The sequence below is a fragment of the Halichoerus grypus genome, chromosome X (assembly GCF_964656455.1).
Source record: "Halichoerus grypus chromosome X, mHalGry1.hap1.1, whole genome shotgun sequence".
Taxonomy (NCBI): domain Eukaryota; kingdom Metazoa; phylum Chordata; class Mammalia; order Carnivora; family Phocidae; genus Halichoerus; species Halichoerus grypus.
Window position 1 is genome coordinate 2,075,165 of NC_135727.1, and position 12,159 is coordinate 2,087,323.

General features: G+C 64.6%; 1 protein-coding gene across 3 annotated transcripts; it reads right to left on the reverse strand.

The window, feature by feature from the left end:
* Positions 1-463: 463 nt before the first annotated feature.
* DUSP9 (dual specificity phosphatase 9) lies at positions 464-7,896 on the reverse strand. Of its 3 annotated transcripts, XM_036118565.2 has the most exons (5): positions 7,167-7,653; positions 5,523-5,699; positions 3,125-3,526; positions 1,401-1,850; positions 464-1,093 (listed from the first exon to the last, which is right to left on the reverse strand). In XM_036118565.2, exons 3-5 carry the CDS (start codon positions 3,489-3,491, stop codon positions 768-770), a joined length of 1,143 nt encoding a protein of 380 aa, XP_035974458.1. In that variant the 5' UTR covers positions 3,492-3,526; positions 5,523-5,699; positions 7,167-7,653; the 3' UTR covers positions 464-767. The 3 variants fall into 3 exon arrangements, with proteins under 3 accessions (XP_035974458.1, XP_035974460.1, XP_077920075.1); XM_036118567.2 differs by lacking the exons at positions 5,523-5,699; positions 7,167-7,653 and adding an exon at positions 7,757-7,896; XM_078063949.1 differs by lacking the exon at positions 7,167-7,653 and having other exon boundaries at positions 5,523-6,817.
* Positions 7,897-12,159: the final 4,263 nt, after the last annotated feature.

The window sequence follows — 12,159 nt, forward strand, 5'->3', positions numbered from 1 at the left end:
TTTGGCCACCCTCAGTCACAAAGAGCCCCAGTGATCCCGTTAAGACATCTGGGGGAAGAGGAAAAAAAAGCATCTTTTCAAACGTCAAGTGGATAAACAGGGCGCCAGATGTGTGGCCGGGAACCCGCTCGGCAGCTCCGGGCCAGCACCCTCCCCTGTGGCGCTGCCCAGCCGGAAGCCACCCAGAGACGGGCTGTGCGCATGGATGCCGGGCAGCCCGTGGGCCTCCAAGCGCACATCCCCGGGGAGGCCCTCAGCCCCAAGAGGCGACTAACTGGTGGTGAACCCCTCCCCAGAAGCAGCCATTTGGGGACAGGGGTGGGACTGGGAGCGGGTCCCCAGAACAGGCACACACCCTTCTGAAGGGAAAAGCTACAGGGAGGCTCGAGGCCCAGGAACGGGCAGCCACCTGGAACGGTCCCTTGGAATGAGAATTCCCCCCCGCCCACCCCCCAAAGGAAAAAGTAACAGTCGCAGAAGAGGCAGGTTCTGGAGCGTGGTTCCGCCCGCAAGCGGCGCGGGTCAGGCTGGTGGCCCTGGGCCCGGCTTATAGGCACATTTAATAGGATTCCCGTGGATGTTTCAAGTGGGTAGGACAGGTCTTTCCCCGCGGCCACTCTGGAGGGGCTCCTGGCTCCGGCCTCTTCCCAACAGCCCTCCCCTGAGGTATTGCGCTCTCCCCCGCCCTGCTTCCGGCTGAGCCCCCTCCCACCTCCCCCCAGCACATGGGTGGTCAGGGGCACCCACTGGGGGCTGGAACGGGGGCCCTATGTGGGATCCAGCTCGAAGACACCATCGCTGGTGGGGGTGGTAAAGAAGGAGGGCGGGTCGGAGGCCGCGGACTCCTGCCCCCCACTGCTGCGCTCCCGGGCGCGCCTCTCCTCCAGCCGAAGGCTACGCTCGAAGTCCAGCAGCTGCCCCATGAAGTTGAAGTTGGGTGAGATGTTAGACTTCTTCCGCTTGACCAGGTCGTAGGCATCGTTGAGTGAGAGGTGGCGCTTCTGCATGAGGTAGGCCACGGTGACGGTGACAGAGCGGCTGACACCGGCCAGGCAGTGAACGAGCACCCCGCAGTTCTGGGACAAGGCCTCATCTAGGCGAGGGCAGAGTGGGAGGCAGGGTGATGTGCGGGCCAGGCCCGGCCCTGCTCTCCGAGCCACGCTGCTCTGGCCACATTTGGCCTGGGAGCCCTGTCCTGCCTGAGGAGTCCTAGGGCTTTCGCTGGTGGCCTCTGGGAGCTGGTCCCAGCCCTGCCCGACCCCAGAAGTGCCGGTCCAGGTTTGGGCTCTGGGGATGGTAGCTAAGCCCAGGAGGAGCCTTCCAGAGGGAGTGGCAGAGGCCAGGAGCCAGGCCTGGTGGGGGTGGGGGGAGGGAGGAAGAGGAGGGCAGAGCCGACTTACCAATGAATGCAATGGCCTCAGGAAAGAACTGGGACAAGTTCTGGCTCCAGTGGTCTGAGATGGGGATCTGCTTGTAGTGAAAGTCACCGTTCTTCTCGAAGAGGTTAGGGAGGTTGGGGGTGACGTTGAGGATGTAGCGGATGCCCAGCTTGGCCAAGCTGTCCACGTTGGCTGAATCCCGGGCACTGCCCAGGTAGAGGTTGGGCAGGATCTGGACAGGGAAGGATGGCAGCAGCCCCGTGGGGGGCGGTGTGGCGCCCTCTGAATCCAGGCCACAGCTCATGGAGTCGCGGTCAGGCTCGGATTCGGCATCAGAGCAGTCAGAGCCCAGGCACAGGCCGCCCAGCCCCACCACTGGGCTGGGCACTGGGGCTGCGCTCGGGCCACCACGGCTGCTGAGGCTGGTCTCACACAGGTGGGGGCACTCTGCCTGGAATCTGCTGAAGCCGCCTGGGAGGGGAGAAGGGGAGAGTCCCCTGTTGATCTGGCCACCTGGGTGGCCAAGCACCCTTGGCAGGGGGATAGGGAACTGACCCCAGACAACTCCAACACCCAAGGGGGCTTGCAGATGTTCCCAAAGGGAACTCAAGAGTCAGCAGCCTGATCCCTACTGGTGTCCCATGGGGTGCACTAGGGGCAGCCCGACCACCCTCACTCGGCGCTGTTGGCTATTCCTCCAGACAGCGAGTACCCACTGTGCTGCTGGGGGGTGCAAGATTCTGGGCTTAGGCAGAGCCCCCTCAAAGAGGATCTTACAGCCCCAGGGCCCAGCGAAGGCAGGCATGATGTACTGCCAACCTCGGGGAGGACAACCACCGTCAGTTAAAAAGGGGCAAGGTTCAAAAGTGAGTTCTCTGCCTGGGTGGCCACCTCCCATCCAGCTCAACCAGGAGCACCCCAAGAGCTGGGAGCCTGGGAGAGAGCGTAACATTCTACCAGGATCGATTCAAAGCCCCCAGAAGCGGGCATCTCCTTCATCTACAGATAACAACTCTTTTCCTGGGCTAGGGGTGGGTCCTGGAGATCCAACACTTGCTTTGTTTCTGCGTCCCTGTGCATTCAGAATGGAGCAAGGGACAACAGTCCAATGACCCCCCTTTGATGGGGAGGTGGGGAGGTGGGGAGCTGCCTCTGTCGGTTCATGGGAACCCTGTCCCTACGCTGGACCTCTGGGTGTGTGTTTGGCTCATCAAGGGGCCAAGAGGCCCGTCTCAGCCTATTCCCCTCCACCCGCCAGCCCTGCCATGACTATGATGGGGTGGATCTCTGCCTCCTTCTGCCTTCACTGCTTTCCTCTCTCTCTCTCTCTCACTTTCCCCTTCCCCGTTCCGGAGCCTTTGCAGAGCGGGATTTGGCCTCCTGTGGCCCCTGCCTCCTTTGCCAGTGAGCAGCTGCAGGAGGTGGTGACATCGACGGGGCGGTGATGGGGCGGGGGGAGGATTGGGAGCCTGCACTTGGTACTCCATTCTTGAGCATCCCCTAAGCCAGGGCAGGTCAGCCCGATTCTCGCCATTTTCCAGACTCAGAAACTGGGGCTCCCCAGGGTGAAGGGCTTGCCCAAGGTCGTGCTCAGGGGAGGGGACCTCACCTCCACTTTAGACGAAATAAGGCTGGGCCGGCCCAAGGTCAAATGAATTGGGAATCCCCTGGGAAGGTGTGGCCCTGCCTCCCAGGGCCCAGGGCCCTTCCCAGGCCGGTGCCCCCGCGCCAGCGCCCGCACCTACCCTGTAGGTAGTAGGCCAGGTAGCCTTCCTCTCGCAGCTTCTGCAGCAGGGTGCCCAGCACCGAATCGGCCTCCCACTCGTCGGCGTCCGCCTCCCCGCGCCGGGGCCGGCCCCCGCCCTGGTCGTACAGGAGCACCGGGGCGGGCGGGGGCGGCTGCAGCGGCGGCCCGGGCAGGAGCGCGCGAACCGACAGGCTCCCCCGCCGCAGACGGCGCAGCAGCAGCCCGGGCAGGGCGACGCTCAGGGCCCCGCCGATGCGCGCCGCCTCGTAGAGCTCGCGGCTCCGGCAGTCCAGGAGCAGCAGCCGAGGCCGCGGGGGCGACAGCTCCCTCCGCAGCCACAGGCACGAGCGGCCCAGCCCCTCCATGGGCTCGCGGCTCCTGGCCCGTCGGACGGCCGGCGCTGCGGAGAGAGGCCGGGCGCGCAGCGTGAGCCCGCGTCCTCCGCGCCCGGCCGCCAAGGGGCCGAGCCCGTGTCCTTCAGGCGGACGTCTAGGGCCCCGCAGAGACACCCCTCCACCGCCCACAGCGAGGAGGCGCAGAAGGGCGCCTCGGGCTCCCCAAGGAAAGCGCCCCAGGCAGCCACTCGGGCGCTCCGGGAAGGGAGGAGTGAGAGGTCCTCCAGAAGAGGAAGGCCGGGTGTCCAGTGGGCCCTCTGAGAGCCGCGGGTCCTTTCCCGGCCCCTTCTGGGGCGGCCCAAGGGTTCGGCCGCCTCCGTTCACACCCCCTTCCAGCGGTTCTCGCTCGGCCTGCCTGCAATCGCTCCCCAAGTTCAAGCTTCCGACTTTGGGGACGTGCGCGTGGGAGAGGCGGACCCGGGGAGTAGAGGTGGCGCGAGGTGAAGGGCCTCAGCCGGGCTTCTCGGAGCTGCCCCGGCCCTGGTGGCCCCCCGGGGGGTGGGGGTGGAGGAGAAAACAGGAGGAGAGAGACCTGGAGCGTGGTCGGGCGGCGGGCGGCCGCGCGTGGACGTCCGAGCCCAGGCCAGCGCGCGACGCGGGGCGCCGTTCCCCGGTAAGGGCGTCCCGGGCCCGGCCTCCCGGGAAGACCGTGGGGTGGCAGAGCAGGCGCGCACGTGGAAGCCGAGTCCCGCGCCGCTCTCAAGCAGGCCGCTTCCTGGCCGCGGGACCCAGCTTCCACCTTGGAAGCCGCTGCCTTTGGACGTGGAGTGGCCGTTTGGAGGGGCGGGGCAGTGGGGGCGGGCTCAGGGGGGCCAGCGAGCCAACGGGTGCCAGCGAAGCAGTCGGGTGGGCCCCCAAGTGGCGCGCTGAGCTGGGGCTTCCACCCAAGCGGGACAGGGGCCGGGGGGGGGCAGAGGCCAAGGGCAGGTCAGGGGCCCAGCAGGGGACCAGCCTCGGTTCTTCTAACCCCGAGCCAGTCGGCTGCTGGAGGCAGGGGGAGGGGGAGGGCTAGGAGCCCAGTGCCCCTGTCCCAGAAGCTGCCTCCAGCCCTACTCACTCGTTGACCCTGGACCGTCATGTCCTCCCCGACTCGACTTCAGTGACCCCATCTATACAATGGGCTCATCATAGCCACCACCTGAGGCTCCTGTGGGATGCCACTGAAATCATGGAGGGGAGGCGGAAGCAAGACCAGAAACCCACTGCTGTCTTCTGGCACCGAACTCTGCCCAAGGGCTAGGCGGGCAGATGACAGCTTCCGGGGGCCCCCCAGGGTTTCCCTCACACGGGCGTGACCCAAGGCACCCAGGAGCTCTGAGCCTCCAGTCCTAAACTGGGGTGCTCTGCTCTGACCCTGTTACTGTCCCGGGAGTTATCCCTGGCATCTCCATATGCCTCCTCCCTGCTCAAGAGCCAGGTAGTTTCTACTTAAATCGATCTCTTACACCTGTACTCTCCCTTCTGCTCCCTGCACTAGCTGAGGGCTTGCACTGGCCAGCTCTTGACCAGACTGCTGTCCCAGCTTCCAAAGCCCTCGCTCGCTGCCTCCAGGGAGACCTGTCAGCCGCAACCATCCCCCACCCCGCTCTGCCCTGCACCAGGCCGTTGTCCATCAAAGGCCAGTGGCCTCCATACCTTGCATGGACACAGGATGACAAACGGGCAGGACACACAGGGTCCCTGCTTGCACGGCACTCCCAGTTTAGCCGGATAGATCAGTAAAAAACAGGGAGACTGAACAAGATAATGCAGGGTGTGATAAGTGTCCCTTCCCTGCTTAAAACCCATCGAAAGCAAACAGCAGAGTTGAAGGAAAATGTACAGCAGACAAGATAAAGCTCATACAAATTAATCAAAAGGTTAAGACTCTGATAAATGGGCAAGGAACCAGAAAAGACTGCATGAGGGAAGAAACGCAGCTGGGTACAGGACCCTTCGGGAAAGGTTCAAGCTCAGGTACGGAAGGCAGGCAAATTTAAGAAACAAGGTAACACTCCCCACCTGTTACACTGGTAAAATGTTCTCAAATTGAGTCCTCCCAGCGCTGCCAAGGATGCTGCGAAACCCGCCCGCTGCTCTAGCTGTACGGCCCCTCTGGAAATTAACTTGGTCATATGCATCCAGAGCTAGGAAGAAATCTCCACCGTCTGGCCACTTCTGGGAATCTATCCCAAGGAACTAAGTAAAAGAAGGCACACAAGATGGGCACCACAAGATATGTAACTAAGGCATGAAGGATGCAAAACCACCAGAAAGCCAATGTTTAGGATAATCAAGTTCAGTGCCACTGATGAAGACTCCTCTCCTAAGCCGCAGTGTAAACAGAGAAAACCGGGGAAGTAATACTAGGGAGAGGACAGGTTACAGAGAACCAGGCCCTCGAAGGGGCCCTCAGTGTCCCCCTCCTTCCCTCCCTCCCTGGCCCCGGGGGGGCTGTCAGCCTGGGACTCCTCTCTGGCTATAACCCACCATGGCCTGGCCTCTGGGATGAGTCCTACTGGCTTCATCCAGGGGCCTCAGGGAGCTGTGCTGTGTCCTCCTGCCCCCAGCCCAGGCCTGTTCAGATTCTGCTCCTTTCTCAGGGACCCTCCCCCCTCCCAGGTGCCCTCCTCTGGGCAGCCTTCCTGTAGTCTCCTTCCTCTGTGCTCCAGGCCTCAGTTCCCTGAAGCTGCAATGCCTAAGAAGTGCAGTTTGGGGCTCCTGAAGTGCCCAGCCATGCCTTCTGGAGAGGGGTCCCTGGAGGCGGCCAGGGGAGTCTGTCTGGGAAGATGATGGGGGTGGGGCGGGGGTGGGGCGGCAACTTCAGCACCGGTGAAGGGAGAGGAAGCTTGGCTCCAAGAAACTCGCCCCGGAGTGGGGTTGTGCCGAGCCTGCGGCTCCCAACGCCTTAAGAGTGGCTCCCCTGGGGCGCCTGGGTGGCTCAGTTGGTTAAGCGACCGCCTTCGGCTCAGGTCATGATCCTGGAGTCCTGGGATCGAGTCCGACATCGGGCTCCCAGCTCAGCGGCGAGCCTGCTTCTCCCTCTGACCTTCTCCCATCTCATGCTGTTTCTCTCTCGCTCGCTCTCTAATACATAAATAAATAAAATCTTAAAAAAAAAAAAAAAAAAAAAGAGTGGCTCCCCTGCACCTTGCTCCCGCCGCTGGCAAGCCCACCAACCGGGAGAAAACGGTCGGCGGTGGGGGGGGGGCGGTATTCAATCTCGCGAGTGAGTACTCGGTGCCCGGCGCCAGCAGCAGGACAAACTGGAACCTGTTGCCACCTCCGCACTGCAGGGTTGAGCGCAGCCAAGCCCCCCACCCCCCGACCCTAGCCGGGCCTGCCGGCCCTCGGGCCCCCTGAAGCGCCAGCCCTGGGCGCCGGCCCCCCCCGCACCCGCACCCGCTCCCGGGACGGGCTGGGCCGGGGAGGCAGCGCTGCGCGCCCAGGCCTCGCGGAGGCCCGCTCGGCGGGTGGAGCCAGGCGGCGCGCTCGCCGCAGGGTGGGCGCTGAGCCCGCAGCTCCGGCCCCCGCCGGGCGCCCCCGGCCTCCGCCCGGCCCGGCCAGTGCCCCCGGGAGGCCGCGGGGACGCCGCAGCCCGCAGCCCCCGCGCGCCGGCTGCGCCCTCTGGTCTCCCGAGCCTCGGAGCGCGGCGCCCCGCCTCACCCTCCACCCCGCAGCCCGAAGTGCGCGGTGCCCGCCGGGCCGAACGGCAGGCTTTCGGCTGTGGCGGCTCAGTCACATGGCCAGGAGCACAACTCCCGGCGTCTGCTCCACCAAATCCACCTTCCGCTGGGGGTGGCTCTCTGCTCTTCCTGGCCGGTGTCCTCGCTGCGCTGGGAGTTCCTCCAAGGCAGGAGCGGGCGTGCGCCCGGCCCCAAGCGGGCCCCGGCCCCCAGGGCAGGGCCTGCCTTACAACCCGGCCCGGCGCTCGCCGAAGAAATGCTTGTTAACAAAGAAGTCGTGAATGAATGAAACCAATTGTTGCATGAGGGAGCCCAGGACGGTGCTGATCCTTTTTCTCGCAGAGGGCCACACGCTTTCCCCACCCCCCAGACACGCACAGCGCACACGCACACACGGCTCTCCCCTCGGCGCACATGCAGATGGCGCACAGACCGCAGCGGACTCCTGGCCTCGTGGAACCGACCTACTACGTGCGTGCCTGGCACCTGGCATTTCTTTGGGCCCAGCTGGGCCGCCTCTCCCTTGCTCCCCTCCCCCACCCCACCCGCGCCGACACCTAAGTACGGTACCTTGCACCCCAAGTGCCTTCTTTATCTCTTAGGGAAGAGGCCAAGCCAGTCGCTGGGGAGACTCAAGGTCTGTTTGGCGAGGCACCTAGGGGGCCTCAGGACGGTGGGGGAGCTGCTGCCGCCAAAGGCGAGCCAGAGGCACCTGGCAGGAATGCCACCCAATGCTGCAGGCTCCAGAGCCCGTGTGCCAGGTGTCAGGGGGCGGTGGTGGGAGGCACTCAGGGATGTGCGTGCTGGGGGGTGCTGGGGGCTATTTGCGATGGGGTTGCGGCAGGGTGCTGGGGAGTGTAAATCCAGCAGGCGTGCATACGTGTTGGGGTGTATGAGTGTGCACGCTGGGGATGCAAGAGGTGTGTGCCTGGGGAATGGGCCTGGCTGTGGGGCGTGGGGAGTGTCAGCTGCTGGAGCAGGAGTTAGTTTTGGGGCTTCACTCAGGGGTAGGTGGATTGCAGTGTCTCCGGGCTGGGAACGTGGGTGGGGTGTCTGTAATGAGCATATGGGGAGTCGGAGATGGTGGTGGCACGGCGAGGGGAGCTATGTTAGTGCAGATAGAGCAGGGATGTATCGTGTGTGTGTGTGTGTGTGTGTGTGCGCGCGCGCGTGCGCGGCGCGCCTGGGTGTGTACTGAGGCATGGCATGGGCTGGGATGGGTGCTAGCCTGAGTTGGGGCAGTGGTGGGTGCTGGGTTAGGGGCTGCTGCTGTGTGCACTGCAGGGACCAGGTCTGCGGTGTGCGGCTCGTGCGCGCGCGTGCAAGTGGCAGGGGCTGTGCGTGGCAGAGGACAGGGAGGTGCACGGGCGGGATGCGGGCGGTGTGAGGTGGCAGGATCGAGTGGGTCTCGCCGGGGCGCGTGCGTCGGCCCCGTGGGGTGCGCGCTGGCAAGACTCTGGGGTGCAGGGTGGAGGAGCTCACGTCGGAGGGGGCGGCCAGGCTGGGTGGGGGTGGGGTGGGTGGGTGCCGGGGAGCCGCGTGCTCCGCTCACCTCCGCTCACCTCCGCTCACCCCCCCGATCCGCTCGGCTTCCTGCGCGGGCTCCGCGCGTCGCGGCCGGGAAGTTTCCGAAGCCCGGGCGGCGGGAAGCGCCACCGCGGCTGCCGCCGAGCACCACCGGAGCCTCAGGCGGCGGCCTCGCCTGAAGCCGAGGGGCCGCCGCCGCCGCCGCCGCTGCGGAGGGAAACTCCAAATCCCGCCTCCGCCGCCGCCTCCTCCCCTCCCGTCGCCGTCTTCTCCGCCCCCTGCCCAGGAGGGGCAATGTCGCCGGCGGCGCGCGGGGAGGGACCGCGGCCTGCCCGGCGTCTCCCTCCACCTTCCCCGCCCCCGACCGCCTTCCGCCCACCCGCCGGCGACCCTCTGTGGGATGCTTGCTGCGGGGGGGCCTCAAGCTTAGGACGCGGGAGTGGGGTGGGAGCCCTGACCGAGGCTGGACCTGGGCTGGGGGAGGGTCGCGCCGAAGAGTCTCTGCTGGCGTCCCCTTCCAGCCAGGGAAGCCGAGGGGCCCATGGAGGACCCGGCACAGCTTGGCCCCCAGGGCCACCTCCTACGGCCACACGGGAGAGGGCATAAGGTCCATGTGACAGTACCACAAATCCCGCCCCCCCCCTCAACTCCCAGGTCCCTCTGCACTGTCCTCTCCCATTCTCATGTATCAGATTCTGGCTAATAATACTAGCGTTTGGGCCTCAGTGCCTGGAAGGGGTGGGGCCAGGACGTTGGGGGTGGGCCCGGGAGGGGGCCTTGTCACCAGGCCCACTTTGCTTTCCTCTGCAGCAAAGGCCACGAGCATCTCCATCAAGGACCTCGTTTTGTCCTTACACCCTACACCAGGCTGGGAGTCAGAGGGGACTGTTCCCGTGGGACAGCTAGGGAGACTGAGGCAGTGGCTTCCTGGTGTCGCACAGGGATGTGGTGGCAGAGTCCGACTGGGTTCAGAAGCCCCAGCTGAGTGTCAACAAGGAGACTCACTGGGTTCTCAGTCTCACTGCTGCGGGGATGAGGAGGCAGGACGCAGCACACAGGGGGCTCCCGGGTGAGTAATGGGCGAGGTGGCCCCCCCCCCCCCCCCGAATGTGGCGCAAGGGATGCTGAGAAGCAGCGCGATGCTCTGGGCTCTTGTGGGCTAGCCGCTGGCGGGGCCTCCGGTGTGTGTCCGCTCAGGGAGTTCAGAGTGAGGCGAGGCCGGGCTGGGCCGACATCAAGAGGGAGGCGGGCTGAGCTGGGATGCCAGGAGCTCCACGGGTGAGGGGGCAGCCAAGGGAGGCCTGGCTGCCCGGCTCCTGCCTGCGGCCGTCCGAATTCCCCTGAGTCACTTCCTGGAAAAGAGAGGAGAGGGGCGGCTTTGTGTCTGGTGCCTCAGTTTCCTCGTCTGGGCAGCTGGGGAGAGGGGAGGACCCCGTGCTCTCTCAGGGCCCTGCGAGCTTTGCTGCACTTCCGGTGCACGATGTGTGAGCCCGAACAGGGTCCTGCTGCCACTAGCCCGGCATACCCACCTTGTCCCGTGACCCCTTCCAGCTCAGCAGATGCTCACCCTTATAACCCACTCGCTGCTCTGGCCCCCAGGCCTTCCAGGGGGTAGCTGCTGGCTGGTGCTTTCACCTCCCCTTCAGCATCAGGGCTCCGCTGCTGCTCTGAAGTCAGGGGCCTTTGCTGAGAAATCGCCGCGCCGTGTGGCAAGAGGACCATTTTATCAGGCAAAACATGAAAACATACGGAGACCAAAAAAGACAGGGCTGGCTTTCTTCCCCCCCCCCCCCCCAACCTCCGTGGTCCTCCCGTTTGGGGAAGATCCGCGGCGGCTGTGCCCATGACCCAAGGCAGTCAGTCAGCCCCCGGTAAAGTCTTGGTGAGCTGACTCAGACGATTTTTGGGAAAGGTTGGATAACCGATCCCCACCTCCCCACCCCCACTCTGCGCTGGAGTGACTCAGGGCTGAACACTGGAGGAGGAACATTTGGATTGAATGATGCTGCCCCCCACCCCTGCAGAGCTCGCACCCCAGCCCTCCCACAGCGCCCCTGCTCTCCAGGCAACGGGACCCAGCCAGTGCTGGAGGACAGAATGCTGTGGCCCAAATGGCCGGGGCGTCCGAGGAGCTCTAAGGGCACAGGCCTGCTCGGCCTCAGGGAAATGGGGCCTCTCTCTTCACCCCCAGGGACTTCTCTTGGCTGGCAAGGCCTGGCCTGTACCCTGTTGGGGAATAAAATGCACAACCTTCTTGAGGAGGACTTGAGTGCCTGGCCAATTGTGTTAGAATCGAGGTTGTTCGGAAGGCACAGCTGGGCCTCCGTCTCCAAAGCAGCCGTGCCCACCTGCTTGCTCCTGTGGGTTCCTGACAGACGTCTCTGGCGGACTTACCAGGCAGTTCTAAGCCTTACTCGCTCCTCTGCACCCCCGCCCCCTATTCCACCAGAACCTCAAGGCACGCTGCAGGATGCCCCAAGAACTGCCAGCCCTACGTGAGGTGGAGGGACAGAAAGCTGGGCCTTGGCTGGGGATGGAAAGATCCTTCGCCTGGAGGTGCCGCCGTCCGCCGGCCCCACTCTGGGGCTCCGGGCACGATGGGCCTTCGGCTGAGGACAACCCTACCTATTAAAGCACACCTTTCTCAGGTCCCCATTCGGGGCCACTTTCCAGGCAAGCAAAACTTTGAGGAGAGGCCTACCTCATCTGGTCCTAGCATGGAGATCCTGTTCCCAGGTGGGGGCTCTGGCACTTGGGCACACCACACCTGAGGCGTCCTACTGAGAGCAGTGTCTGCAGCTGAAGCCACTTGCCCACAGGAACCCCCCCCCCCCGCAGGCTGCCATCACTCTGCCACCCCACCACTCGGTCACAGGCCCCGCATCTTGCTGCCAGTGCCATGGCTTCTGGAACGCAGCCCACACCCTGTTCTGGAGCACCCCACCTGCCAGTGGCAGATCCCAACAGGGCCAGGGCCAGACATTTGGAACCAAATGGCTCTGTGGCAACTCCCAGGATCTGCACTTGCAGGTGAAAAGGTGAGAGCCGGGCCAGGCGGGGGACAGGAGGGAGCGAGACGGGAGGGAGACGAGAGGGAGAGGAGAGCCGCAAGGCAAATTGATTTCTGAGGGGCTGTGACCTCGGGAGCCATTAACACCCCATTCTGGGAGGGCTCAGGTTCAGGTTCAATAACCTGGTTATAAACCCCCTCCGGCCAGCTGTGCAGGCTCCCTCTCCTTGTCTTGTCCTCCCGAGAAGCAGTGCGCCTGTCTGGATATACATTACAGATGATATAATCCTTTTACCGGGAGAGAGCCAGACGCCCACGCCCATTGGCTGGACAGGCAAAGGGAGGTGAGTGGGAAGAGGAGGGAGAGCAGAGCTGGGAGCCGCTCCAGCCCCCATGCTGGTGGAAGGGGAGGAGAGGGAAGCAGATGACTTCCTGG

Coding starts and splice junctions, on each gene's coding strand:
- DUSP9 (XM_036118567.2), bottom strand. CDS start 3,491: ATGGAGGGGCTGGGCCGCTCGTGCCTGTGGCTGCGGAGGGAGCTGTCG. Junction 1,851..3,124: donor CCTGGCCTACTACCTACAGG/GTAGGTGCGGGC, acceptor CTCCCCTCCCAG/GCGGCTTCAGCAGATTCCAG. Junction 1,094..1,400: donor TGAGGCCATTGCATTCATTG/GTAAGTCGGCTC, acceptor GCCCTCGCCTAG/ATGAGGCCTTGTCCCAGAAC.